Source organism: Corvus moneduloides, chromosome 19 (assembly GCF_009650955.1).
Source record: "Corvus moneduloides isolate bCorMon1 chromosome 19, bCorMon1.pri, whole genome shotgun sequence".
Taxonomy (NCBI): domain Eukaryota; kingdom Metazoa; phylum Chordata; class Aves; order Passeriformes; family Corvidae; genus Corvus; species Corvus moneduloides.
In genome coordinates, this window is record NC_045494.1 from 3,067,567 (window position 1) to 3,093,650 (window position 26,084).

Sequence of the window (26,084 nt, forward strand, 5' to 3'; positions counted from 1 at the left end):
CATTTACTCAAGTGAAAATCAGCTCTGTGGATTACCAGTATTTGAGTATTTCCACAAGAAACTGTTGCATTTGACCATTTCACAGCAATGCTCTCAGTGAAAGCCCAGTGTGATATCTCCATGGGACCCATCACCAGATCCCTGATTTCAGCTGCTCTTCCCCATCAATGGGATCCATCCCTGAGTCAGCAGACTGAGAATAACAACCAAGGAAAACCACATAAGTACTGCAACAAATATTTGGTACTTTAAATACTTTACATCAACAGTCATGTTCATTATCCTGGGCTGACTGGTGGTAAATTAAACATGCTGCAATACAGCCAAAAGCTTTTGTTTGGGAAAGGCTAAAAGGGAATGGCTGGCTGTCTGCAGGAGTCTGACTGGCAGCCCAAGAGCGACTCTCCAAGTAAAATACAACAAACAAATATTTAGATCGTAACTCCAGGATTTAGACTGGCTGCAGAGAAAGCCTCCATAGCAAGCAGTGCATTCCTCCTCATGCCAAAGACATCTTCTACTAAGAAAAGGAAGGGAAGTAAAAGGAAAAAAAAGAGTAGTATAATTTATTTACTCCAAATTGTAAACAGAAGTGACTTCAGTAGCACCGTCAGCATCTGTATGTTTCCCAGGTCACCTCTATCTGTACCCTCCAGATCCCCTCAAGAAAATTGCTTCCACTGATACTGGGAGAATAACCATGTGGGACCTGGTGTTTGGAGATATTAAAACAATTACATGAAGCAGAAGATTTGATCAGTGATTTATCTGTAGGTAACAATAGGTTCCTCCAGATCAAAGTTGAAGAGAGTCTCTATTTCTATTCTGAAAAAAATGCTCCCCAAATCCTTCATGTTAATATAGTACTGAAAAGTTACTGTTGCAATATTTGCATACAGGCAGAAACTGGGCATGTGTTGGATATTTAGTTATCACTAAAAATGTAGGTAGTGTCTCTATTGGGTTTTCTTTTTCCTGTATTTTCTCTTGTCAGTAGCTGACAGAGCTCTGCAGCAGACACACATCAGCACAGCCACCCTTCACACATTTAAGGAGCCAAGATAAATGTCTTCTGTTTCCCCCACTTGGTTGATACTAATTATCTACATAGAACCATAAACATATACCAAGGATCTACTGGAATGAAAATAACTATCATTGCTGGAATGAAAATAGTGATTGCTACTGGTTTTTTATTTTAACTCCACAGATTCAAATTAATTCTGACAAAACCAGGTGCAAAGCGATGGTTACAGAAAGATTGCTGATCCCAAGTGCAAAGAAACAAATTTCCGAAGAGGAGAAGCCACAAAGAAGTGATGGGATGTGCTGTACATGGGACACCAGAGAAGGAGCCGCTGATTTCTGAGAAGGGAAAGCAAACCAGGATGGTAAAGGCCAAGGGGATTATGGAAAGTTCAAAAGGCAAGAAAGAAAAAAGGAAACGGATACTTCAGCCACGGGATAACACCTTATTAACTCTTCTTACCACCTCCGGGCTGTTTGCTGGGGTTTTTTGTAGTAAGCTCTGCTCTCAATGTTTGTGTTCACATGGCTTCCGAACTACACCAGGTTTTCCTTTCCCAAGCAATAAGGGTTTCTCAAGAGCCTCAAGACATCCCAAAAGAGCCGTGATCTCTTAGAGCAGCCTCATTTTTGAGAGCACAAACGTTGCCTGTTAAAATTAAACACCGTGACATCAGTGACACGCACAGGCAGAACGTGCCTGAGCACTCAAGCTCCTCTTGACCCAATTATGACTGGATGAACACAGTGGCCTGGCCAATTATCTCACAACAGAACCGGGAAAGAGGATTCAGCTTCCTCATGGAAACTTTCTTTCCTCTCCTTTAGTGCCAAGCACTGTATTTGAAGTTACAGGGGTACATTTTATTTCTTCTTCTTGCCCAAAGGTCAACGGTGGAAGAACAAGCAGGAAAATGATCCAACTCTGTTCAGCAGCTGGAACATGGAAATCTTTGAGCTGTTTGAGGGCACGTGGCAGACGCTGGGGAAAGAAGGACATTCAAAGGATAAAGGGGAAATACGAGGGCACAACTGGCACCGCAGACACCTCAGCCCCTCCGCTTCAGTTATTAAAATTTCCTAACCTTGCTATCTCATTTCGCCAAGCAAACTGAATATACTCTTCTCTGTAACCTGAAGTCTTGCTTCAGAAAATCACTGATTCCATAGCAAGACTGCTTTTAATAAAAGAGAGGAAGATCTCTATCATGCAAGAAGCTCCCTGTTTTTTGAACTAATGTATAAACTAAAATTATTTTGGGAGGTGCAGAATGAATGAGCAACCAAAGCATAACTTAAGAATGCCCCTAAAGAAAATCCAGGTATCTAAATTAAATAGAACTAGTGATTCAAAACTACCCTTAAAAAAACCATAATCCTGTGTGATTAGCTACTGTTTAAAGAATAACAACATTATGGTAGTTCATAGAAAATGTATAGGATTTAAAAGCCTACAAGAACACAGCATGGCATAAAAGCCTTTGTACTGCTTTGACGTTTATTGACCTACAAGTCAATTTACTCCTCCCCAAGCATTACAACCCCAGGTAAAAAAATCAGAGCAAGCCTACTAGAAATGGAGAAATCCAAGCGGATTCCAATTGTTATCCAGAAATTTATCAGCAACACAAAAGGTGATACGCTTCAATCAAATTCCTTTATTGAAAATATATTAAACTTATACTTCAAGAAGCAGTTAACATTCTTTTATTTAATTAAAATCTGGCAAGGCACTCAAATCTTAATTTTTACATTCTAGTTGTGATTAAAGCATTAATAAATGTATTCATATTTGAATAAAATCTAACTATTTTGGATACTGTCTTTCACAGTATCTGAAGACCTACGTGAAAGTAGAGACCTTGGATACACAATAAAAAACTGAAATTAATCTTTACAGTATTAGTAAAATAAATTGATCTGCAGTACTCTGTCATAACTGTCTTTAGGAATATAGTGAGAAATACGTATTTTAAACACATGTATTAAGAAATACTTATTCGCTACTCTTTCATATGGGAAAGGATTTAAGAAAGACTTCCCATGAATACCTTTAATAACGGTGCTTTCACATCATTCACCCAACACTGAGCAGATAGGTCCTTCAAACCAAGCTACTCGTATGTGATTAACACTAATTATTATTTAAATTTTTCGAATAACCCAGCAAATCCACTTTTCATTTCGCGAAGCAAAATGGCCTCCGCTCCTATTTCATCTCACCTTCGCTGGGACACAAAGCACTCCTAAAAATTACTGCTGTCAAAGATGGTTCCAATTTAACAGGTTTTTAAAATGCAATGTTAAACACCCATTAAATGACTGGGTTATCTTTGTTAAGAGCCTGACAAATGTTTCATAAAGGACATTGCCCGTTAGTCACATCAGATGTCCAAAACACGCATTTTTAGTAAACATATGCAAAGATTAAAAAAAAAATATTAAAAATCTGTGCTATAATTCTATAAGAAGCACCAGTATTGTCTGTTGAGCTCACTGCAAAGACAGAGGTGGATTTGAATACAAAGAGCAGAGGAAGGAATGAAGAGCAATTTATTTTCCCAAATGGAAAAATTTGCGTCCTTGAAAGCTAGGAGAGTCTCGGTAGAATTTAAACAAACAACAGCTCTTCTAGTCAAAGCAACTGCCTTTTCATCCCTGATTTACATGTCATTCTCATGGCAGCAATGTTCAGATGACTGTACAGGGATATTTAAACTACAAAGAAAAGCTCTGTAAAAAGGCCAAACTCTGCTTTTCAGAGTGTTCAGATTACCCCAATAGCTGAGAAAATTCCCAGCTTTCCACAGAGCACCTGTAGTAGCATCATTGATCCCCCTGAAATCAGAAAGCACAACCAAACTTTGGGTTCCAACCTTTGCCAGAAACGACCCCCAAGAGCACAAACCAGAGCTGGACTTACAGACACCTCCCAGTTGTCAAGATTTGCTTAAGAGAGTCCCTTTCCCTTTGTACTCAGTGTTACAGAGCAATACACGAACGGGGATGAGCACTGGCGTGTAGACAGAATAATTCTATATAATTCCAAAACTGCCTTTTTTTAACCTGGGAGTTACAGCTCTGCCTTTGTCCACAAAAAAAAAACCAACAGCAGGAATGCAGGTGAGAGGAGGCTACAACTCTGAAAAGACACTCGCAAACAGATCCATAGATGAGATGAATCTATCTTGGGCCAAAATAAAAAATGCAAAGATAAAAACCAATCCCTTGAACCATTTCAGTCTTTGTTCGCTCTTACAATGCAGCGGAAAATAAAAGGCAAGGTTTAATTTCTTTTTCACAGGCCACCTGAGTATCCCCTTCCCAAGTATTCTCACAAAGTATACCCCGTTTTCATTGGAAAACCACAATGGTGGAAATGGAGAAATAAGTCCTGGCTTTGCAATAAATCTCTCAACCTCCTGAGAAGCCGTTTGCTTCCTAATAGACTTCCTTAAGCCAGATTTCGATAGTCTGAGCCATCCAAAGTAAAAAAACCAATTGATTTCAAAAGTAAATTTTCAATTCAGTTTCACTTAGCTCCATTAGAGATGTTAGTAAAAGCCACAGCCTACCAGTCTACAGGAACGTAGAGTGAAAATGCCTCTTAGTCTGAGCCTAACATCTCATAGGGAAGGTGGTGGTGCGCGGAAAATGTGTCATTAAAGATGCTTTACCAAAATGTCCAGTTTTGGTATAAAATAATCCATGCGTGATAAGCAATTCTAACGCTGATTAGGAAAGACTATTTTCTATAAACTCTTTAAACTAGAAAATCACCTTAGTTTTTTAAATATTGCCATTGCAGGCCTTTTTAATAAAGGCTCTTAGGAAAATATACCATGCCATCCTTACAAAATAGATTGAAAAAAAGGCAATAAGATGGTTTTTGAAGTGAAAACTCATAAAGATCATTTTCCATGCTGACAGTGTGCATTTCATCCAGAAGTTTGAAGAGTCAAATGCTACCCCAGCTGGGGGTTATTCTGCCAAATGGCTTCCAACAGGGACCACAGAGATGGAGGATGGGAGGGGTGCGTGTGTGTAGGAAAATAAACGTGATGGTAAGCGACCCCAAACCCACATCATCTTATCAAACATCCGACACACGGAACCAAACACACAATGCAAATCTAGAATACAAAAACTGAAACAAAAAAGACATGAACAAAAGGAAATAAAGCCATTTGTGAGTTACCTGCAGAGATTTAAAACAAAAAAAAGCACACGAACGAAGCAGATATAGTTCACATGGATTTGCCCAGGAAGGAGAAAAGGAGGGGTGAGTGTGAGGGCTGGGGGGGAAAAAGAACAGATACCTTTTTTTCTTAAACAAATCCATCATGAAAGAAAATGAGACAAGATTATAAATAGGCCGAGTTATAGCGCACCATGGGATTTTTAATCTGGCTACCTGTGGTTTTTGCAGTTAAAGCCCTATTCAGCAGTGGGAAGGGAGGGGGGAAAGCGGAAAAAGAAAAAAAGAAAAAAAAGAAAAACTAAATCACGTTTATGTGCCAGTTTCGCAAATGCTCCCCCAGCGAGCACCACCAACAATGCTGGCAAACAGGAAACACTCATTATCAGCAATTTCTAATAAGCGGACGCCTTTCAAGCGTTATTGATCGTTACCTGGCCGTCTCGTTTCCTGCTTTCTTGAGTTTGACTCTGGTGCTCTGCCATGGCAGTGCGAAGCTGTTTCTCCAGTTTCTCGATCTCCCGTTGATGGTCTCGGACCAGGCAGTCCTGCACTGCGTTGTGCTGCTGGAATAGGTGCGTCTTCTCCTGTTCATGCTCCAGCTTCAGCTCCACTATCTGATTGGACAGGGAGGAGTACAGTTCATCAATAGAACATCCTTGTCGTCATGACAACTCGTCTACAGCTTAATTTCCCCCTTAATTTCATCAACTTGGCAATTTTATTTTTACGTCACTATTACCTCACCTCTTAAAAAGCCACCGTTAGTGTGACAGAATTCCTCCAGACAATCCCAACAATGGAGACAACCGAGCAAATCCAGCGCATCCCTACCCAATTTGTTGGTACAAATGTCGGAAGCATACAAAAAAATAATATAGAAAAAAAGGGAGGCATTGTCGCATTGTGTGGCGGGTGCCCCCGTATCCTGCTGCTGCTCCTCAGCAGGGCTGAGGATCCTAAATGGTTAATAGGCAGCCTGCTCGCCCCTTTGCTTAAGTATACACACACACAACCCCCCACCCCAGCAATTAAAGCTTTGCAAGATCTCTTTATGATTTCCAAAGCGAACGCTCTTCCTGCAATATTCCTCAACGCTGGCACATAGAGTTGTCTTTTTTTTTTTCCCTTAAATAAAAAAAAAAGAAGCAAGAAAATTATAAAAAAACAAAGCTCTATTATCCCGTTGTCAGCTACGCTATCCCAACATAAACAGATGTATGTGGTTCCAGAAGGGCACCTGCTGTGCCGCAAGCTTGCACCATGATTTCATAAGAAGCCTTCTATTCTCAGGAGCCGTTCCCAGTCCGCACCACACTGGATGCTGTGACCTTGGCCACTCTTAGCCTCTCCCCGCTTGCCTGAATGGCAGCCCGAGACCAAGGGCCTGGTTGCCGCAGCTTTGATATTAATCCTCCCGCCTGCGCACAAAGGCACCCTACCTGGCCTGCACACTGGAGCGGCCAGGCCGCCTTTGAAGCAGGTGATGAATAGGGACGGCAGGAAGCCGCTTCCCCACTGAACTCCGGGCCACACAGCTGCTAAGAACAGTCACTTGGATTTTTCTTCAGTTTTGGTGGATTTCAGAGAAGGAGGAGGGGGGGGGAAGTAAGAAAAATAACAAAAAAAAAAAAAGAGAGAAATCTCTTATCGTGAACATGGTGGGGTATTTTCAGCATGAGAAAGGAAAAAAGGAGCGGACGGGAGGAGCCGCTGTGTGAGCGCCGAGAGCGCCCGGCACCTTATCTTAAAGCTGTAGCATTCAATTCTGGGATGGTATCAGCTGTTTGCCCGGCCTCCACAAGGAAAATCTGAAGCTAAGTTAAAATAAATTTTAAAAAAAAGGGTGTTTTCTCAAACTGCAGAGCAGCGTACTGCAAGTTTAAAAGGGAAATATGCCATCCATGCTGTGGTTGGAAGCATCCTTCTGCAAATGGAGTGAGGAGAACAGATGCAACGTTGCGCGGTTTAATGTATCTACATTATTTAATAACACTAAAGAGCTCATTAAGAGATGCCTGAAGTCCCTGCAGGGGTTAACCCCTCACATTTTCCATGCTGGGCCTGGGATCCTCACACAAAGTTCTTTACGCCAGGTTTTTGCCCAAGGTTTCTGTACAAAACTGGTTTCTCCTGGATGATTGTGGTGTCCATCGTGTGCCTAAGAGAAAGAGTTGTTGCTCCCTAGAATAACTGTAGAGCCTTTGTCTGATTTAGGAGAAAAAATGTTTAGTGTTTATCATAAATAAGACCTGATTAAAAATAAATCCTGTCAACAGGAGAGGCCTTTTTCTTCAAACATTTTGTTGTCTTAATTACTGGTTTTTCAGCTGGTTGTGCCATGTAGGTCTGGGGTGAGGCAGCTTGCTGTGGGGAGCTTCAATATTGAGGTTGTCACTTTTTTAACAGAAGACAGGGCAGCAGGCAGGGAATGTCACCCAGAGGGAGCCAGGGACAGACCCTGCTTCTCCAACCAGTTACACGTTTGCCACACCAACCAAAATAAATAGTTTTGTTTAGTAATCTCTTCACTTAAAGCATTTATAGACACAAAGTTTTTTAATTTAAGAGGTGGAACAAGCAAAAGGTTCTTCAGCAGGAGGGGTGTCCCCCCAGCTTCTACATGGGAAGAGAAAGGGTGGTACCATGAGGGGAGGTGTTTTACAAAAGGCAAATTTGTTGAAGAAAAATAAAAAAAACCCTCTTCATTTAAAGCTATGTATTCCCCATGATGATTTTGGTTTGTACTTTAAGATGTTTCTGCCAGGGAGGAGAGGTGGAGAAACAGGAGAGAAGAGAAAGGATGAGGACTAGACCATTTTCATCCCTCAAAGATCTCCAAACCCATCTTCCCTAAAGAGTATTAGCAGGTATTCCACATTCCCAACCAACAAAACAACACAAAGTGACTGAGCAGCCATTCCCTACACTGGTGAGCACTCCCTGAAGCTCCTGCTCTCCTCAGAACTGCTGCCAAGCACTACGGCTTCTTCCACTCCTCCCTCTCTCATTCTTGTATTGTTATTGGGTTGTTTCTTTAAAGGAAAAGAAAAATTAATGTATACCAAAGAATGGAAAGAGAACATCCATGCTGCTTTTCAGCAACAACAGGACTTCTTCATCACAGGAAACTGCACAAAAACTGTATTAATTCTTCATAAACCAGACGGATTCTGTCTCTGAGGCAGAGAGCGCCTTTATGAATGATATAACAAAACCACCTCCTGCAAAAATTCTGTTGAGTTGAGATCTTGCTGCATCTACCCCTAGATGCTGAGCACTTCATCAGATCACATTCAAGTGTCTGCTCCAATCCAGCATTTTAGTGTCCAGAGGACAGGCCCTGGAATGTGCTATACATTTCAGACAGACAAGCAACACGACATTCACAATGGGCATTAGAGGCAACGCTGAAAAGAAACATTCATTAAATAATCGTGTGTGCCCTATTACCATAATCACAGGGCATTCATTGTGCCTTGGATGTTTCCTCATCTTGTCCTCCCAAAGATGAAAATCTCTTATTCCTTTCCCGGCATGTCTGTTCCTGTCTCCAGCCATGGCCTGGACACAAAACCAAGCAGGAATGCCTGTCTGACCTGAGAGAGCCTTTCTTACCACTGCTGTTATCAAGTAACACAAATATTTAAAAATTATGATCTCTTCTTTGTTGAATTCTTCATTTTTTTAATTCTTTCCACACAGTGTGATAGAACAATGTTCAAGGCAACAGCCAACAGGTGATTTACTAAGCCAACATCAGAATTACACTACTTACTTTAAATTTAGCTTTTAATTACACTATTTCTTTTAAATTTAGCTTTTAACCGAAATCTAAATTTCCTTACTCTTGCAGAAAAGAATTTTAAGAAGAAAATGAAATTCTTAACAAAGAGCTAAAAAAGATTAATGCAAGAACTGTGACAGTCTCTTGTTACTCACTCACACACACACACACACAAAAGGTGCCAAACAAATCTGGCAGTGTGGTTCGTGCCCAGGACAGTGACAACGCTGCTGATGAACACAGGCAGATGGAACTGCACTCACATGGGGAGGTGCTTTAGGACAACTTGCTAAAACAAGAGACAGTCTAATACAGACCCAAGGTGAAATCTTGCTGCTGTTAGCACGCCTGAAGAACAAAGATCAACAAGAAACCGCCCGCTGATTGCAGGAGGTATTTTCAGAAGCCAAAGACTTGTAATATAATCAACGCCAGCAAATACCTTTTGAAAGCCCCTAATTTAGACAAGGCTTTCTACTACCCAGTTTTTGCTTTTACATCACACGCTAAGTTTAGGCTTTTCAATTTTAGAACAATTTCAACTTGTTCTCAAGAACAAGCACGCCTTTGAAATTCTTTTTAGAGTCCCCAAAGGAGGGAAAGGAAATTAGTTAGCTCACTACCTCTTTGAAAAATGTAACTGCTACAATAAATATTTGACACCAAAGTATGAAAATTTATGTAAATTTATGTCCGCAATTCCAGAAATATTTTAAGTAACACCTATATAAAATATGGTTTTGCAAGGCAGGATGATTTTATAAACACTGTTTTGGCATGACTGAACTGAGGGCTGGAGAAGCCACCAATGCGTTGCACGTGTCATGGCAAAGAACTGAGCTAAACTCGCTCTGCAGCACACCTACAGCACGTCTGTTTTCAGTATTTCTATCCTAAAAGCATTTAGGCATTTGTAAATCAGGTGTTTTTATGATTACCCTGCTCAAAACCAGCCCCAGCCTCTGCCTAGGCAGGGCACAGCACATGATCTGTCCCCAAATAACAACTCCAGCAAAATCGAGTGTTTTCTGTCTCCTAAGCCTATAAATAAACGTGCATGTTCTGTGAGGATATGGGGATTACCCATCTCCACAAATACCGCTGCTAAACGTAATCTGATCTAGCAGGCTGGAGGAGTGAGTATTAATCATCTTGGAGTCTGGTTTAGCATAACTTTGGGCAGAAAAGCAGGCTCTTCACTGCAAGGCAAGGGAGAAAACCAGAACCCCTTTTACCAGGACTCCTTCGCAGCAGGTAAATTAAATGGATTTTAATTTACACTTTTTTTGAGAGAGATTTTTCTGTAAGTTGAAACACTAAGGTCTCCCAAGATATAAGGGCTGTAATGAGCCAAGGGCAAATGGGGCAGTGAAAAATACATCTGGGCAGAACCACACATTACCACTGAAGCAGCAAGTACACGTGGGATAACGTACATGACTTTCTATCTCATTGAAGGCTGCAGTAATTTAATTGGCATGACTGTGTTTTCTGCAATACTTACAGGTTTTCACCAACCACTAATAAATCTATTTCAACTGCAAACTAAGAACTGCAAGAAATTCTCTAAAAGAAACTAGCTGGTCTTTAGCCAAACTGCAGTTTGATTTATCCTCCCCTAAAACAAAGCACCTGAATGGTCTCACTCTCACTATACAAAATTATATTCCTGATCTGTACCTTTTTACTTATAAAAGCTTTTCAGAATTTTAATACTTTTAAAGTATGGGCAGCACAAACCCCACCTCAATCCTTCCATCTTCCCAATCTTCCTGGCATGAGTAAATTTGTTTTTAAATCACAGAACTACAGAATTGTTGGGGTTGGAAAGGACCTTTAAAGCTCATGCCATTCCACCCCCTGCCATGAGTAGGGACACCTTCCATTATCTCAGGGTGCTCCCAGCCCTGTCCAACCTGGCCTTGGACACTTCCAGGGATGGGGAGTCCACAACATCTCTGGGCAACCTGTGCCAGGGCCTCATCACTCTTATGGTAAAGAATTTCTTCCTAATGTCTAATCTAAACCTGCCCTCCTTCAGGTTAAGGCCGTTCCTCCTTGTCCTATCACTACATGCCCTTGCAAAAAAAACCTTCTCCAGCCTTGTTGTAACAACATACTGGAAATGGAGTTGCATCCCTGTGATTAAATCCCACTTGGTCCCACAATGAACATCAGGAGGTCCCTCCCCTCCCCAGTCCACCCGCACCATTAAACCCATCACAGGCTGCAAACAGAAATATTTCTTTTTAACAAATGGACCTTGAGTCACTGCAAATGCCGATCTGCAGCAGGCTCTGGTGCAGAATTTACTGTACATAGTCTTTGTTTATGGATTCAGAGTTTATCCAAGGACCTTCTTTGAACACAGAACTGCCTTCCCAGCCACTCACCTGACTCGCTGTTTACCGCAGGCACCCATTTGTGTTCCTGCAATTGCCTCCCTCTCCCTCCTCCCCTCAAAGTGGATTCTGTCGACTACACAGGGAGCTCAAGCTTTTAACTCTGAATCACACACAAGTTAGATGCCTGAAGGAGACCGTGCAAATGCCCATCTGTCTGGTTAACAATTCTGTAAACAGCAATGGTACCATGAGAAGATTTCCACCCACTCTTCACTTGGAGGTTAAATTCGTCTCCTTTTCCCACTTGTGAGTTTTAGCTATAAAGTAAAAAGTTGATGTTGATTGAAGAAACTATTCCTCAGATATTCTGCACAAATGGTATTCATCTGTGTGTTAGGAGGGTTCAAAGGAAACGCTTATGCATCCTAGATTAATTTATTAAATGAAATTTATGCAGCTTGTTGCTGATGACATGAAAAATTTAGAGCTTCTACTAACGTGCTCATTTGGCCTCCTTGCAAGAACAGACTGTATTTCAATTATCTTAGAGTACAGACAAAGAGGAGAGGAACAAAGCTTTTCACAAAGACTCTCTTCTCATAACTAAACCAGCATACTAAAAATGGATAGTGGATCTCTGAAAATAATGTTAATGCACAGCTAAGAAAGGCTTGGGACATTGGTCTGTCCAAGGAATAGCAGATTTCAAGCAGGTCTATGCCAGTGTTTCCTTCACTTGAGTGGGTAATGGATTGGTAAAAGAAAAGCTAGAAAAAAACCAGAAAAGCAAGAACAAGGCCAGAAGGAAAGCTAGGATGGAAGTGCAGTGGCAGGAACGCCTAAAGGAGCAAAGGTCTGGGGACAAAGTGAGCTGGTGGTTGAGCTTGTTATCTCTATTAGTGTTAATTACTAAATTAATGTTTTGCCTGAGACAACCTCACTCTTTTCTTTAAATGAACCTCACTAGAAAGTTATAAAAGATAAAAAGATCTACAGAATATTCTTCCTCTCCTCTCAATAACACTTTCATCTGCTCCAGCACACTGCTAAAATAAGAAGAATTTCTCAACACCACCTCAGATACTGTCCTTGCTGCTGGCAGGTAACATTACAAACATCCTTTTTTCACTTTTAGCCAGCTATTTTGCACTTCTTTACCTCCCTTTATTAAACAAGGTGTATTTAAGCTCAACCACACCTTTGTCTTGCTCCCAACTTAAAGGCATTGTCTATTGACTTGTCTTTAGCATGATTTCAAAGTGATCTCATTAAATACCCAGGAAAATATTTCTGAAGGTGTCTCTTTCTTTCCTATTTGGATAGATAGGACAAAATGACAACTCTAATTTCTTCATAACTTTTACAGAAGTCAGAACCCAACAATAAATGTCACAAGAAAGGATTTCCTGAGATACAGGGAGATTCTTCAGCTATCATATAACAACTTTCCACTTTCCTATGGAAGCATGAATAATTATTTTCAAAGGGAATAAACACAGTTAAAGAGGAACCAAACCAAAAAGATTATTTATATATTTAGGTTGGCATCTAATCTCAGAGAGTATGGCCATAACTCATCAGGTAACACCATCCTGCTCTCACAATAACTCATCAACTGTTTATCGTGTGTTCTCTCCCTGCTAGGAAAATAAAATTTCCTAGGCTTTGGCTCTCTTACTGATCTTGTATCTCATCTATTTCATATTTACTCAGTCACTTCAGCAAATGTTTACAGCAAAAAATGGGTGTAACAGTGATCACAGTGATTATTAATGGTTTGGGGTTCTTTTTAAAGGACAAGCTAATGTCATTTAAGCATTAGGATCACATTAAGTTCACTGAAAATGTTCCATTCTTGACAATTTATTACAATCTACTTGAAACAAAGGTGTGCATGTACTTGAGTGTGCTGGGAAATGTCCCTGCATAAAGCCCTGTCCCACCTCTGCTATGGAACCACTACCCCCCACAAGATATATGCTCTCCGAAAATGCTCAACTGACATGGATATGAGGAAAAAACCAGCAAATTCCTTAACTTTTCTGTCAAATTTGACTACAATCCATTACTGAAAAGCCTGGGCACATGCTCTTTCGAACATTTGGGCTCGTAGAAGACGAACTCCTCAGAAACACTTCCCAGGTATTTTGAGCTAAACTGAGGATGTAATTAGAAAGTAGGGGGAAAAAATGAAAAAAAGAAAAAAGGGAGGGGGTGCAAAAAACCAAACAATCTTTCTTCCTGTGCTGACAGTGCCATAAAGCCCAACTATAGATACTGCAACCATTTCAAAGGCAGGAAAGGCTGAGGCCTTCACTGTGCTGTCCACTGGCTTTGAAGTGCCGAAAGCAGCTGCTCCCAGCAGATAGGAACTGTGGTGCTGCTGGAGTTATTTTTTTTCTTCAAAATATACTTTCAAATCTAACAGCTGCGACTAGAACAAAGTTGAGCTAAAGTATATTTAAAGAAGAAAAAAAAAAGCCACTAGTTTCTCTCTAAGAGTGTTCTCAGTGGATACTTCAAAAGCAAGTAGCACCAAATCAGATGAAGCTGGAACCAGGAGGGACACATGACAGCTGAAACCAAATACTGCAAGATCCAAAAGTTCCTTTTTACTTTCTTAATGAATTTGAGTGCATCTGAAAAGTTGACAAAGTATTAACTGCAATGGTTTTGTCCAAATTCTTTTTGAAGCAAAAGACAAAGATGAATAAATACCAAGTATCAGGTTATTTGTTGTTAAAAATATCAGATAAATGTCAATATGTAACATATCAGTAGGTCTAATCTGCAGGCAGAGCAATCTTTCAGCCCTACAACCACCAGTCCATATTCACACCAGTAATTGTTTTGAAATCAATATTCAAGGAGTGTTGTGACATCAACCATTCAGATAAAGCAGAGAAGTGAAACCACTTCTCCAAGTGCCTACACTTCCGAAATGTTTCGCAGATTGGAGAACTGGATAACACATCAGTTAATTTGGTTCTTCATCACCAATCTGATTAAAATCATGGGCAACTGAATTGTCTAGGGTGCCATCAGTGCTACCCTTCCCACTCACCATGACACCCAACAAAAAACACATCTGTAGGGCAACTTCCCTTCCCTTTGTGTCTAAATTCCATTTGACAATTAAATTCAGACACTTGAAGAAGAACATCTCAAAGCAATCACTACATTTCTCAGGTAGCTAAAATCTCTACATTTTTGGTTGGGTCTCTATTTCCAGCTGGAAGTCTGCTGGAGGCCTGTCAAAATGTACCCCCACTTCTGATTCACTGCTCTATTTAAACAGTTTAAATCAGCCTGCTCCTCGCCAAGTAACAACCAAAAAAAAATGCAGTAAAACAAGGCAAGGAAAATTCTGCTTTAAAAATGGCTTAGAAGTTCTGAAGCATAAATAGAGAGCAGTGCAGAGAAACAGAAGTTGGAAGTACTGAAAGGAAATTTTAAGAGTGGAAGAACTGAGCTCATCCTGCTCCATGGTGGGGCTGGAGGGGCTTCGTGCTGCAGAAAGGGCCTTCCAAAAGAACGTCATTCCCCGTGATAACCCACTGCAATCTGCAGGAAGAGGCACATATTTTTCATGCTCACCAACCTTCAAAAAACATTCCAGATGAAGTACAAAGAGAAATAAATTTTTAAAAAGGGCATAAACAGGATTCCACTGAAAATTCTTCTGAGGCTCTCATTGTTTAGCTGTTTAGGGCTGAAACCCTTGGGTTCCAGTGATGTTTCATAAAGCTTAGCTGTTCTTTCTTACAGTAAAAGCAGCTATCCTAAATAAAATAAATGGGAAGCGGTAAACATCTCCGTGAAAAATGCTTTCACTGATGTTTACCACAACATTGTTACAGAATAGAGTCACCAAAATTTTTTAACTCTCGTATTAATTTCTTGTTTTGTGGGTTTTTTTGACACAGCCTGCAGAAGGTCTGAATATAAGAAGACACATAAAACCAAACCATGACAATATGGACATTATCATTTGCTTTTAGTGTGCAAAATCAGCTAAGTACTTGGCAGAAAATTTTATCTATGGCTTGGTGGATCTTACCATGGTTATTAAAGGAAAATTACCATTTGTAGGTAAGAACAGGAATGTTGTAACTTCTGATACACTGCAGATTAGCATTTATCTCTATAGATCATGCTCCTAAACGTGGGAACAAAATCTGTGAATAAATGCTTACTTTGGACTTTAAAGATGCACTAAAAATTATGAGACCTGTAAAAAAAACCATGAGGCAACTATATCACTAAAATGATGTGAAAATATGATTAAATTAAAAATTCCAGCTTAAGGCAGATGCCCAACTGACCCTGATACTTCCCACTGCCCTCCTTTCGGCATGTCCTTGACACATCAAACTTCCTCACCCTTACTGCACAAATCCCCAGTATCTCTGACTATTCCGGAATCACTAAACACAGGAATCATCATAAGTAACATCATCCAGTTAAGCTGAACACTTGTGAGATGTCCCTCACCCTTCCAGAGGCCACCGCGTCACCTCTGTCAGGTGGCAACCCCAAGTGGTGACGTTGACAGTTCTGAGTGAGGACAGGGAAAATGCTTTGATCTGACCCAACAAATTCCCTTCTGTTCCAAGAGCCATACACAAAACACACCATTGTTCCTCCCCAGCACAGACCAGAGTGTCTCTCAACACCTATCAAAGTGATCTTGTTCCTTAATTCCCTGAAAAAGCCCCTTCCAGATGGACCAGAGCAGGCCTGGCTCCAAAGCCAATCGCGGCGTTTCATCCTCTCACAGCACAGAAGATAAACAGAAATGAAACCACATTTCTCTGGTGGAAATGCAAGCTTAGATCCACACAAGAACAGCGATAAGAGAGAACTTTTATGGATTAACCACCTCATTCCTATAAAGTACTAAAAAAACCCCTTTCAATCCTTCAGCAGGTGTTACCAGCAAAGGTCAGTTTAATTTCATGACCAAGTACCACCTCGCACCAGTGTTTGGTGGTGCAGCTCCTCAGCTCCCAAGCCTGTATCACGCAGTAATTTCTCTACTTCTACTTTTTCCCCCTTTACACTTCACAGCACTACTGAAAAAAACTTTCTTGTCTCCACCCAAATGTTCCCTGAATATTTCCCAACCCTGAAATTACATTACAAAGAAGAAAATCACGGTCAGTGGGCCAAAACAAGCATTGGTACGAACACTCCCCATGTCAAAAATGATAAAAAGAACAAACCGCTGCTTCTTGACAAGAAGGAAAACAGGTAATGCATTAAATAATTTAACCTGGTGATTACGAAAATAGGTGTTGCCACCTGTAAGCCCAGGAAACAATTTGAAAGAGTTGGAGGTACAAGGGATTGTGAAGAGGAAACACAAAGTATTTTCTGTGTAGGTTCCTCCCCCTCCATCCCCATCACAAAACTCTGCATATCTATAAATTGTGTTTTTATAGGAAGGACAGCAGCACATAGTGACCTACAGCTGCAGGAAGGGGTGTCCCTCCTCCCCTCCACCTGGAGGAGCAAAGCAACTGACCTGTTGTTCATATCTTTTCTTGATCTCATCCAACTGCCAGGAGAATTCTTGGGCTTGCTTTTCCCGGAGCAATTTTGATCTCTTTAGATCTGCTTCAACCTGTGCCATCTACATGGGAAAAGAAAGGGAATATTTAATTTTTTTTTAAAAAAAGGCATAGCTTGAAATGTTCTGACATTTCTACAGTTGTTTGTAAACCATCAAAGAGGCAAATATCACTTGTTGAGAATGATAACAACACCATTTGTATGTGGTGAAAATGAATATTCAGTCACTACAGGATTATTAGTCAAGGACATAGTGATCACTGTTATGCCACTCCCTAATTACAATGGATTGGCTAAGTTTTTCACTCAACCGTGGTGAATATCCCATCAAAATTAAGTGAATATTTTCTCTAGACATATTTAAGACTCAAATATATTTCACTTAAAAATTTCTGCCTGTGGAAATTCAAGGGAAATGATGTGCGAGTCAGAGCATAAACTACACATTTAAAGCAAGTTTACATTAAATCAGAAAATAACTTAAAATAACTTAAAAGAGAATTATTTGGCTGCAAGTTAAGTCCTCTGAAGATAGTCATCGCCTATGAATAATGAGTCCCACAGATTCCAGCATGCAGCATCAAGGAAGCAATTTCACAACTCAATTAACAAAGGCTTTTGTATCAAAAGCACAACTGTTAGCTGCACATCAGGCGTGTTTCCAAGGGAATATATGTATATATGTGTAACTCTGCTGCAGTACACACTCATCAATGACTTTTAGATCTAGATCCCAATATAAGCAGTGAATAAACTGTGTCCCCAAAAAGAGAAAAGAGGTGGAGGGGTCTGGAGGACCAGTGCTGCCACAAGCCCATTTGCTACACAAAAAGAAGAAACCCATGAATTCCTGAACCACAAGCCAAAATCCTGCTTGGCCTAAGGGAGTGCTCAGTGTTCAACAGATGTCTGTGCCAATTGGCCTGGACATCGCTCCCCAGCCAGGAAGGAGGAGAAAAGGCAGCACTCAGAGTGGGAAAGGCATTTTATTGCAGAGTACTCCAGCAAGAAAGGAAGGGACTGGAGCAGGAGCAGTTGGCCAAATAGAAAGTGGAAAAAGAGAATAGTGAGGAAGCAGTTCCTGAACCTCACTGCTACTATCTGCCATTAAGAAAAGGGACTGCAATCAATGTTTTATGAATAATTTTCTTCCGGCTCCAAACTTACTCAAATTGCATGTCCATGGCCGTGTTTTACTCAGGTCAATAAAACCCAGAAAAATAACAGATCTTGTTACTGCACTAAAGGAGTTTTTTTAAGAGAATGAAAACGTTCTAAAAAGTGAAACAGTAAAAACATATGTAAAGATGCTTTAAATCTACTCGCTTCTGCAGTTTACTGGTTAGGTCACATTCATCTATTTCCAGCAACTGCAACAAAGGTTCTTGATCATTATTTGCCCAACCCAGGAAGCCCCAGACCTAAAATGACACAGTCTATGTATTGTTTCTCTATTTTTTACTTACTACTGGAAAAAATGCAGATCTTGCAGTTAAACACATGCCACCCACCCGCCAGTGGGCATCAGGTGACTCTTAATAACAACAAGCTTGACAAAATAGGAAGCAGATGGCAAAAAAAATATTATCATAGAGCCAAACTAATGAATCAAATACTGATTGCAACAACTGAAAATGACCCCATCCTACTCATTTCCATAATTAACTTTATCTCACACCAAAAATGGGTTTAAAGCCCAGTATTTCTAATGCAGATAAAAGGACAGCGTTGCTATGGCTACTGCAGCTGTTGTTTTGTAAGTAATACATCCCACCTCACCACAAAACATGGAATTTTCCAGTATGTTCCAATGTACTGGGGGATTTATCTAAGAGTATGTGGATGCAGAGGAATGAGAAAATCCAAAGCTATGAAGAGAAGGGTTCACCAGTGTTCCTTTGATGTATTTCCTTGGACCTTGGTTCCTGTAGAATAGAACCACTCAATTGTACAATATCATTTAATATTTCTAGATTTTAGCACCCAAGTAGAGACAGAGTACAGCAAAATTTATTTTCAAAATTTCCCAGAATGCAGCACCATTCTGAAAGAAATTCATTGTCATTTTAAAATTACGGTTGACTATGTTTTCCTAATTCTTTTGCACTTTCTTATGTTTTGGACTGGTTTTCTTTGCTGAAGGTTTTTTATGTGAATGAAACTATTATTAGCCTTTCTAGAATTAGACAATATCCCTTTTGGAGCAGAACTAGCATATTATTTTAAGTCATCATGAAGAAATTGCAGGAGGGACACACAGTACAGAAAATGTCAGATTAAAACTGCAGGATTTGTTGTATTGCCCTCGTGGGTCTGGTTTGCTGAAAACATCTTACTTTTATAAGTTTGTTCTTGCCTTTTTTTAAATTTCCAAATTCTATTATTTGCTGTCTGCATGGGTCTTTAAAATATCAGCAGTGAAGATTTCCCAGAAACTTTGAGAACAACAAAAAGGGAATTTCCTCAATCCTAAGGCAGCATCCTCAGCCATCCATTCCAGTCCCAGCCTGCAGCATCCTCCTGTCAGCAGCAAGGTTTGGTCACGGCAGGCGAGGCTGGGACTTGTAATCCAGAATTACAAGCTGGAGTTCCGTCTGGAGAGCTCAACCACACGAGGGAGTTACGGAAATATCCCTTCTCTCGCCTTCTTTTTGATCACCTGTTGCTTGTTCCTCATTTCACTCCTTGGGCTGCTTTTGTAAAGTCCCAGGAGAACAGTTTAACTACTGTTTGCTTCTTAGGAAATTCAAGCCACTAAAATCCCTGATTTTCAGGGACAGAAAAATGGATTTTGCCATCCTCTGCACATGACTGCCAGCAGCCACCACGGCTCTGCCTCTGTTTGGGCTCAAACTGATTATAGGAGCTCATTAATGGAAGACAGAGTCGCCCGGAAAAGAGTAGGAAGAGACACACATTTAAGTGGAAAATGACAAGCGTTGTTCCATAGGGTGTATAAACTAACACTTTATACTCTCACTCCTGAAAAATCCCTAATCAGTATCATAACTGCGGATATCTTTATAACAATGACAATTCTGGCTTTGTTAGAAAGATGAAACACCCGCCACCATCCCTTTCTGACTTGCTGCAAAGACACTACATTGTGAAAGATTTTGATGTAGCACTCTCAAGTGGAGCATGTTTCTGGCATTATAAGATCAGAATCCGCTATCCCACTGTGCCAGAGTTTCAGAAAGGCTGGCATTGTGACCTCCTCACCCGCTGTTTCATTTCAGCAGAGTCTTTCTCTGAGTTCAGCTCCACCTGCCGCTTAAACTCCTCCAGGGCAGCGCCTGCCTGCTGGGCCTGCAGCCTCTGTACCTCCGTCACCCGCCTCAGCTGCTCCTCCTTCTCCCTAGAAAGTCACAGAAAATTTTCAGAGTTCAAGTATCAAATAAAAGAACAAGTGTGCTGGTGTAAAAGAGAGGCCTTTAACCCGATCAGTTTAAAATAGTATTCAGATTTCAATTTCCTGTCCCAGCTTCTGCCCAACTTCCCTTTGCAGGCTTTGAAGAAGGCAATGGAAGGCCGGAGTTATTTTCGCTTTCTCTGATTGAATTTCGCACACCCAAACACAGCATCCACAGCTCACAACAAAACCTCCACCTTCAAAGTCTGTGTTCACTTCAATGGCGCACTACCCACTGTAGGACCTCCTTTATTAAGCTCATCTTTAAATGAGATCTAATTAATAAATTTAACAATAATAACAATAATAATTAACAATAAATTAGATTTCATTAAATTAGATTTAACACCCCCCAACACTTAAACAAACTCTTTTTAGCATGATCGCCTTTTGAGATTTAAAAAAAATCCAAACAAAAAAATTATCCCAGCGTCACCTTTGCTGAGACAAGGTGCAGGATTATTCCCTGCTTGTCATATATCAAAATGCAAAGAGGGGTAATGCGTGACACGTGGTTCCTTCTTAATCTATTAGAAACCCGTAATGCTGTGATGTCTATTCAGCCTTTACAGTAATGACAGATGTTAAATCTCTCTGCAAAGATATTTCATATGAACAGCCTACACTATTTGACATATGAAACCTGATACATCTATACAAATCAGGCTGGGTTTCTTCAGACTTGATGGTATATCAATACTAATGCTTCTGTAATATTTGATGCACATTCACATATATACAGACACATGAAAAGATAGAGACATTCACCATATTGACGCAACACAGACCAAAATTCAGGTAACTTACAAATATTTCAGAAATTCGGATGTGATTCCTCAAATATTACTAACTTTTATTAACTTGTTGCTGATTTTGTTATTAACTTAGCATTATTAACCTTTTGTGACACGTTTCTACTCCCACAGGTCAGAAGGGTTGCCTGACTTTGTGTTAAGACACTGGAGAACACGATGGTGGCATCGAGGGACAAAGCTGGCTCCACCCACAGCTTGTAACAGAAGACACATTCAAACAGACCTGGGGCTGACATTTTCATTTTCCAGGCAGAGGAAGTACCTCATGATAAATTTCCCATTTTGACAGAAATTATTTCCATATAAAACAAAGAATCTGACACGGAAAAGCCCAGTTAATTCATCTTGTCTGTCACCTTGCCAGCACTGGAGGAGCTGCTGCAGCACTGAGCAAGCCTTTCAGAAAGGTCAGGAAGCTGCCAAGCCCAAAGTTACAGTATTCACATCCTCTTCTGTGGTTTTCAGACCAGACTGTGACAATGGGACAAAGAACATAATCCTACATCTTCACAAAGTGGCTGTTTGCAGTGGAGGAGAGCAGGGTAATTCCAATAGCAAAGAGATCAAAGAAATGCCACAAGCCCTGAGTCAGTATACTGCTGTTTACTTTTAGAGGTTTTTTTTCATGATGCGTATTTTAAAATAAGTAGATTTTATTTTGGTGCCACATTCACAGTTGATGGAATAATTGAGAATAGGGAGATGGCTCTTTTCCTTACAGAAAAAGGAAAATACCTTTCTTACCCAGCAGAAACTGGAGGAAAACAGAACAGAATCCTGTATCACAGCTTTGATAATGATTGTTTTGGGGTTTTGGGTTTGTGTTCTTAGAAGACCTGTGTAAATTATCTTCAAATTTGCTGAAGAGCATCCATCACCCCTCCAGATATTCTTTGCTTCTACAGCCTCATCGATTCCATTTCCTACACTCATTTGGGGGTGAAGCACATCTGTGTTAATCTCTGCTACCACGTTCCCCACTCATTTATGAGACAATAAAAATTACACAGCAAAAAAACATCACTACCAAAATCGACATTTTTTTTCTCCATCTAAATTTAAGTGGCAAAATACCATTTAGGATTTCCATTTCTTCTGCAGAGGACCTAAAATATCTAAATTGCAAGTACAAAACTGTTACAGTGGGGATACTGTAACACGCATATATCAAACGGGGAGTCCCGTGGAAAAGGAAATATATATGGACAGATTCTTGCTAGCTGTTTCAGAGATGTTTATCTCTCCAGCCGCATGGCCGGAGCTCTGCTGAGGAACTGTTCCAGTCACGGGACCAAGGGTCCTTCTGCCCGCGCAGGGAACACAAACCAACCAATGGGAACGAGGCTGAGCAGGGGCAGGGAAACCCCGTGTCTGTGCCCTCAGGGCCCCTCTCCCAGGGCTCCATGGCAGGGGAGGGACCCCAACACAAAACTCCTCCACCCTTCCTCAGAACAGGCACATCAGTGGCACCCCCAGAGCTCAAAGTGACAGGAGCTGATGGGTCAGTTATCCATCAGCTCCTGCTGTTTGGCTCAGTTATCCCCAAATCCCACGTTTCAGGGAGCTGCTGAATACAGGTATTTTTAATTTAACAGCTGCTTGACACTGAATTACATCACTCCCCTCTCCAACAACAAAATCTACCTCAGAAAGAAGAATATGCAAGAGCTCCATCCACATCTGTTACCTTGGAGAGACCATGGAGAGGGGAAAACCTCCACTTCTCCTCCCAAAGATCCATAATTCAGCAATGGGCACTGGATAACAAATCTCTCTCCCTGCAAAACACATCTAACAATTCCACTCCACACTGGAAACAAAACCAAAAAATCGAAGCTTGTTCAAACACATCCACACTCTCAAGTGTCACGAGACACCGGGACAACAGCTTTGGTCCAGTCAGATGGAAACACAAAAATCTAAACATAAAAGGACAAGATATCAGTCCTCGTGCTCTTAGCAAGGCTCCAAATTTATGCATCTTCTTCCTTCAGAAGATATTTTTAGTTTGAAACATTATGATGTAGACTTTTAGGAATGTGGTTTTATGCATCTTCCTTTCTTTTAAGGACTTAATCCCATGAATAAATGCAACATCTCATTATAAGCAGGAAAAAACCTTCATTTTTAAGGATGTGGGAGCCAGCACTCTCTATTTTTTGTGCAGTTCAGATTTGTACAGAAGCTTAGAAAACCTGTACAACAATGGCCCTCGGTTCACAAATATAAGAAAAGCTTCACTTTTTTTCCCAAGACACCGAGCAATGTGCCTTGCATGAAGCGCTAAAATATTCACTTTGAAGATTATTTTTTTCAGTTGGACTAGTTGTGGGGCTCAATACAATACAATTACATCACTTAAATCCCCTAAAGCTGAGCCGGCTTGAATATAAAAACAGGGTGAATTTACTCTTTGCCCCCAGTTTAAAAAGCAGCAAATTCCTTTTGTTTCAGTGTATAAAGGACAAGGCAACAGAATTAGTAATCTTACATGGCACAAACCATCTCAGGGAAAGTTGACTGTGAAGTCCAGAATTTCAATTTCAGAAATCAGCACCCTGAAGTGCACTGATAAATGGGAAATACAAACAACTTACATGCTTCCTCTTCGTGCTTAATCATAAATATTTGTCTTGCTCTGTAAAATGGCTTCCAAGAGGTAACAACTAAACACAGTGAGACTTCACAGCACTGCAAGTCACGTTAACGAAACACGGGGCAATGCAGAGGTTAACAGGAGAGGTTAATTAAACTTGGGATGTCCCAACAAATGTTGGATGAACCAACACGTTCCTGCAGGGTTCCCACCATTCCCTGAAGAACTGCAAGGGCTTACCAACAGCACAAGGAGCAGGAGATGCACCTGGCTGGGTCTCAGCCTCATCAACAAATTGAAACCCTTTAGACAAGAAGTGCCAGCACACACTGAACTCAACGTGGACCTGCATGGCTGCACAGGGACAGTTTCACATCCCAGGAGCAAATCCACACCCAAGCTCCCTGTGTGTAGTTTAGAGAGCTTTTCAGTGACATGGAAAATAATAATAAACTCCTCATGTTTTCCTATAAAATTATACCAGGCCTTAATTCACAAATAGGCAAATTCTTCTCCAGATTTTCAAAACCTGCTGGCAGCACAGCCCATTGAATCCCAACTGTACTGGAGAACTGAAGCAGAGCAAGGAAGTTCTGTAAGGATGTATTTTGCTACTGAATAAGCTTCTGAGACTTAGATTCTGATGGACTCCACAAGAGGGAGAGGCTCCATCCCTTGTCTAACTCTCCCAGGTTGTTACAACTCCAGGTTTATGCCTGTAGATAAACATGAATCTCAGAATCCTAGAATGTCTCGAGCTGGAAGGGACCCATAAGGATCGCTGAGTCCAACTCCCTGCTTCTCACAGGGCTACTCAAAACTAAATCATATGACTAAGAGAACGCTGAGGTATGGGAAAAGCAGAGTCATGGCTGAGCCTCCAGCCCCACTGATGATGCTGAGATCCTGCTGGGAAAGGCCAGGCTGTCCTGCCATTCCCCAGAGATCCCGCATTACACATACTCTAATGCTATGTATTCAGATTTGTTGTACTCACACAAGTCTTTGCCCATTCCTTCCTCCCCCAAATATTACTACTTATGAGGGAAAATTGCTTTGCTATCCACCAAACTGCAAACTATTCACTTGCTGGAAGGCAGCTGAAGAAGGATATTGCTGTATCTACACAGCCTTCCTTTTTATTTAATGACACAAGAAACAAAAAATTGACTCTCACTAACGTGTTGAAACAAAATCAGTAATCACCATTTATATAATTCATTTAGATTCAAAAATACCTTAAAAACCCCTATATAAACACATTTCCAAAGGAGAGCACAACTTCTTACATAATACACAGTGAACCGTGTAGCTGAAAACACAACCTGCATCAAAACATACCCAAATTTCCCATGCAAACCAAAATTCAGGAATTTCACTGTAGTATCTTCAGTGTCTACAGATAAGAGGACCCATCCAATGTATAGACACATACATTTGACTTTATAAAGGGAAATTTAAGCAGACCCACAATCCTGCTCCTGATCCCAGAGTCCCTCACATGGAGGTGCCCTGGTACCATCAGGACTCCACAAAATCGCAGCAGTTTAATTAATTAATTAAATTTACAGCCAAATGCAAGACCCATGCTACCACTTTTTAGTGCCACGACCATTAAAAACTACTCCCTGCAACATTCTAGAATGCAGATATTCCACGACATAAATAATGTATTCAGGCCTAAAGTACCACGTATCTGTAAAAAAAGAGGTTAATGGGTTAGTTAATTGTTACAGAAGAATGCTTCAGCAGTAATGCCATGTCTGTGATATACACAAAAATCAATTTTGCTTTTCCTGCTCTCCTGTTTTTAACACACAGTGACAGCCCAGTAGCAGCTTTGGGCCTAACTGCATCCATCTCATCTGTGCTTGGAGCATCCTTCCGCACGGGCTGTGATTCCCACAAACAACCAGGAATAACGAGGGCTTTCCTACCATGCCAGCCCCAAACATATGGAATATGTGCAGAACACTTCTTCTTTCTGGTGTGGAGAGGAAGAAAGACAGTGTGAAGTCATTCAAGCGGAATGATAACTAAACCAAAGCCAGATCAAAGGAGCGAAGAAGAAAGACTGAAATGTGAAGCTGAAATATTTATTGCCGTCAAAACATCATCCCTATCCTGTCCCTGGGCACTTTAATATTTCGGAGTTGTTAGAAAGCATTCTAACTTGCTTCATCATTTCGAAGAAATAAAGCCAAAAATATAGAGCCAAGAAATAAATACAAAGCGTTCCCCAATTTTAATAGTAAGATGAGCTTGTCTTTATGAGAAAAAGCACAAATCCACTTATAAATTGTTCACAGTTTGCAAAATTTGAGATGTTAA

General features: G+C 40.6%; 1 protein-coding gene across 7 annotated transcripts in view; it reads right to left on the bottom strand.

The window, feature by feature from the left end:
- The window catches only part of CEP112 (centrosomal protein 112), a 157,814-nt gene that overhangs the window by 81,087 nt on the left and 50,643 nt on the right, over positions 1-26,084 (bottom strand). For all 7 annotated transcript variants that reach the window (XM_032129016.1, XM_032129013.1, XM_032129015.1 and 4 more), the window contains 3 exons: positions 20,153-20,288; positions 16,884-16,991; positions 5,659-5,841 (listed from right to left, as the gene is read on the bottom strand). In XM_032129016.1, the coding sequence (XP_031984907.1) occupies positions 5,659-5,841; positions 16,884-16,991; positions 20,153-20,288 (427 nt within the window). The remainder of the gene's footprint in view (positions 1-5,658; positions 5,842-16,883; positions 16,992-20,152; positions 20,289-26,084) is intronic.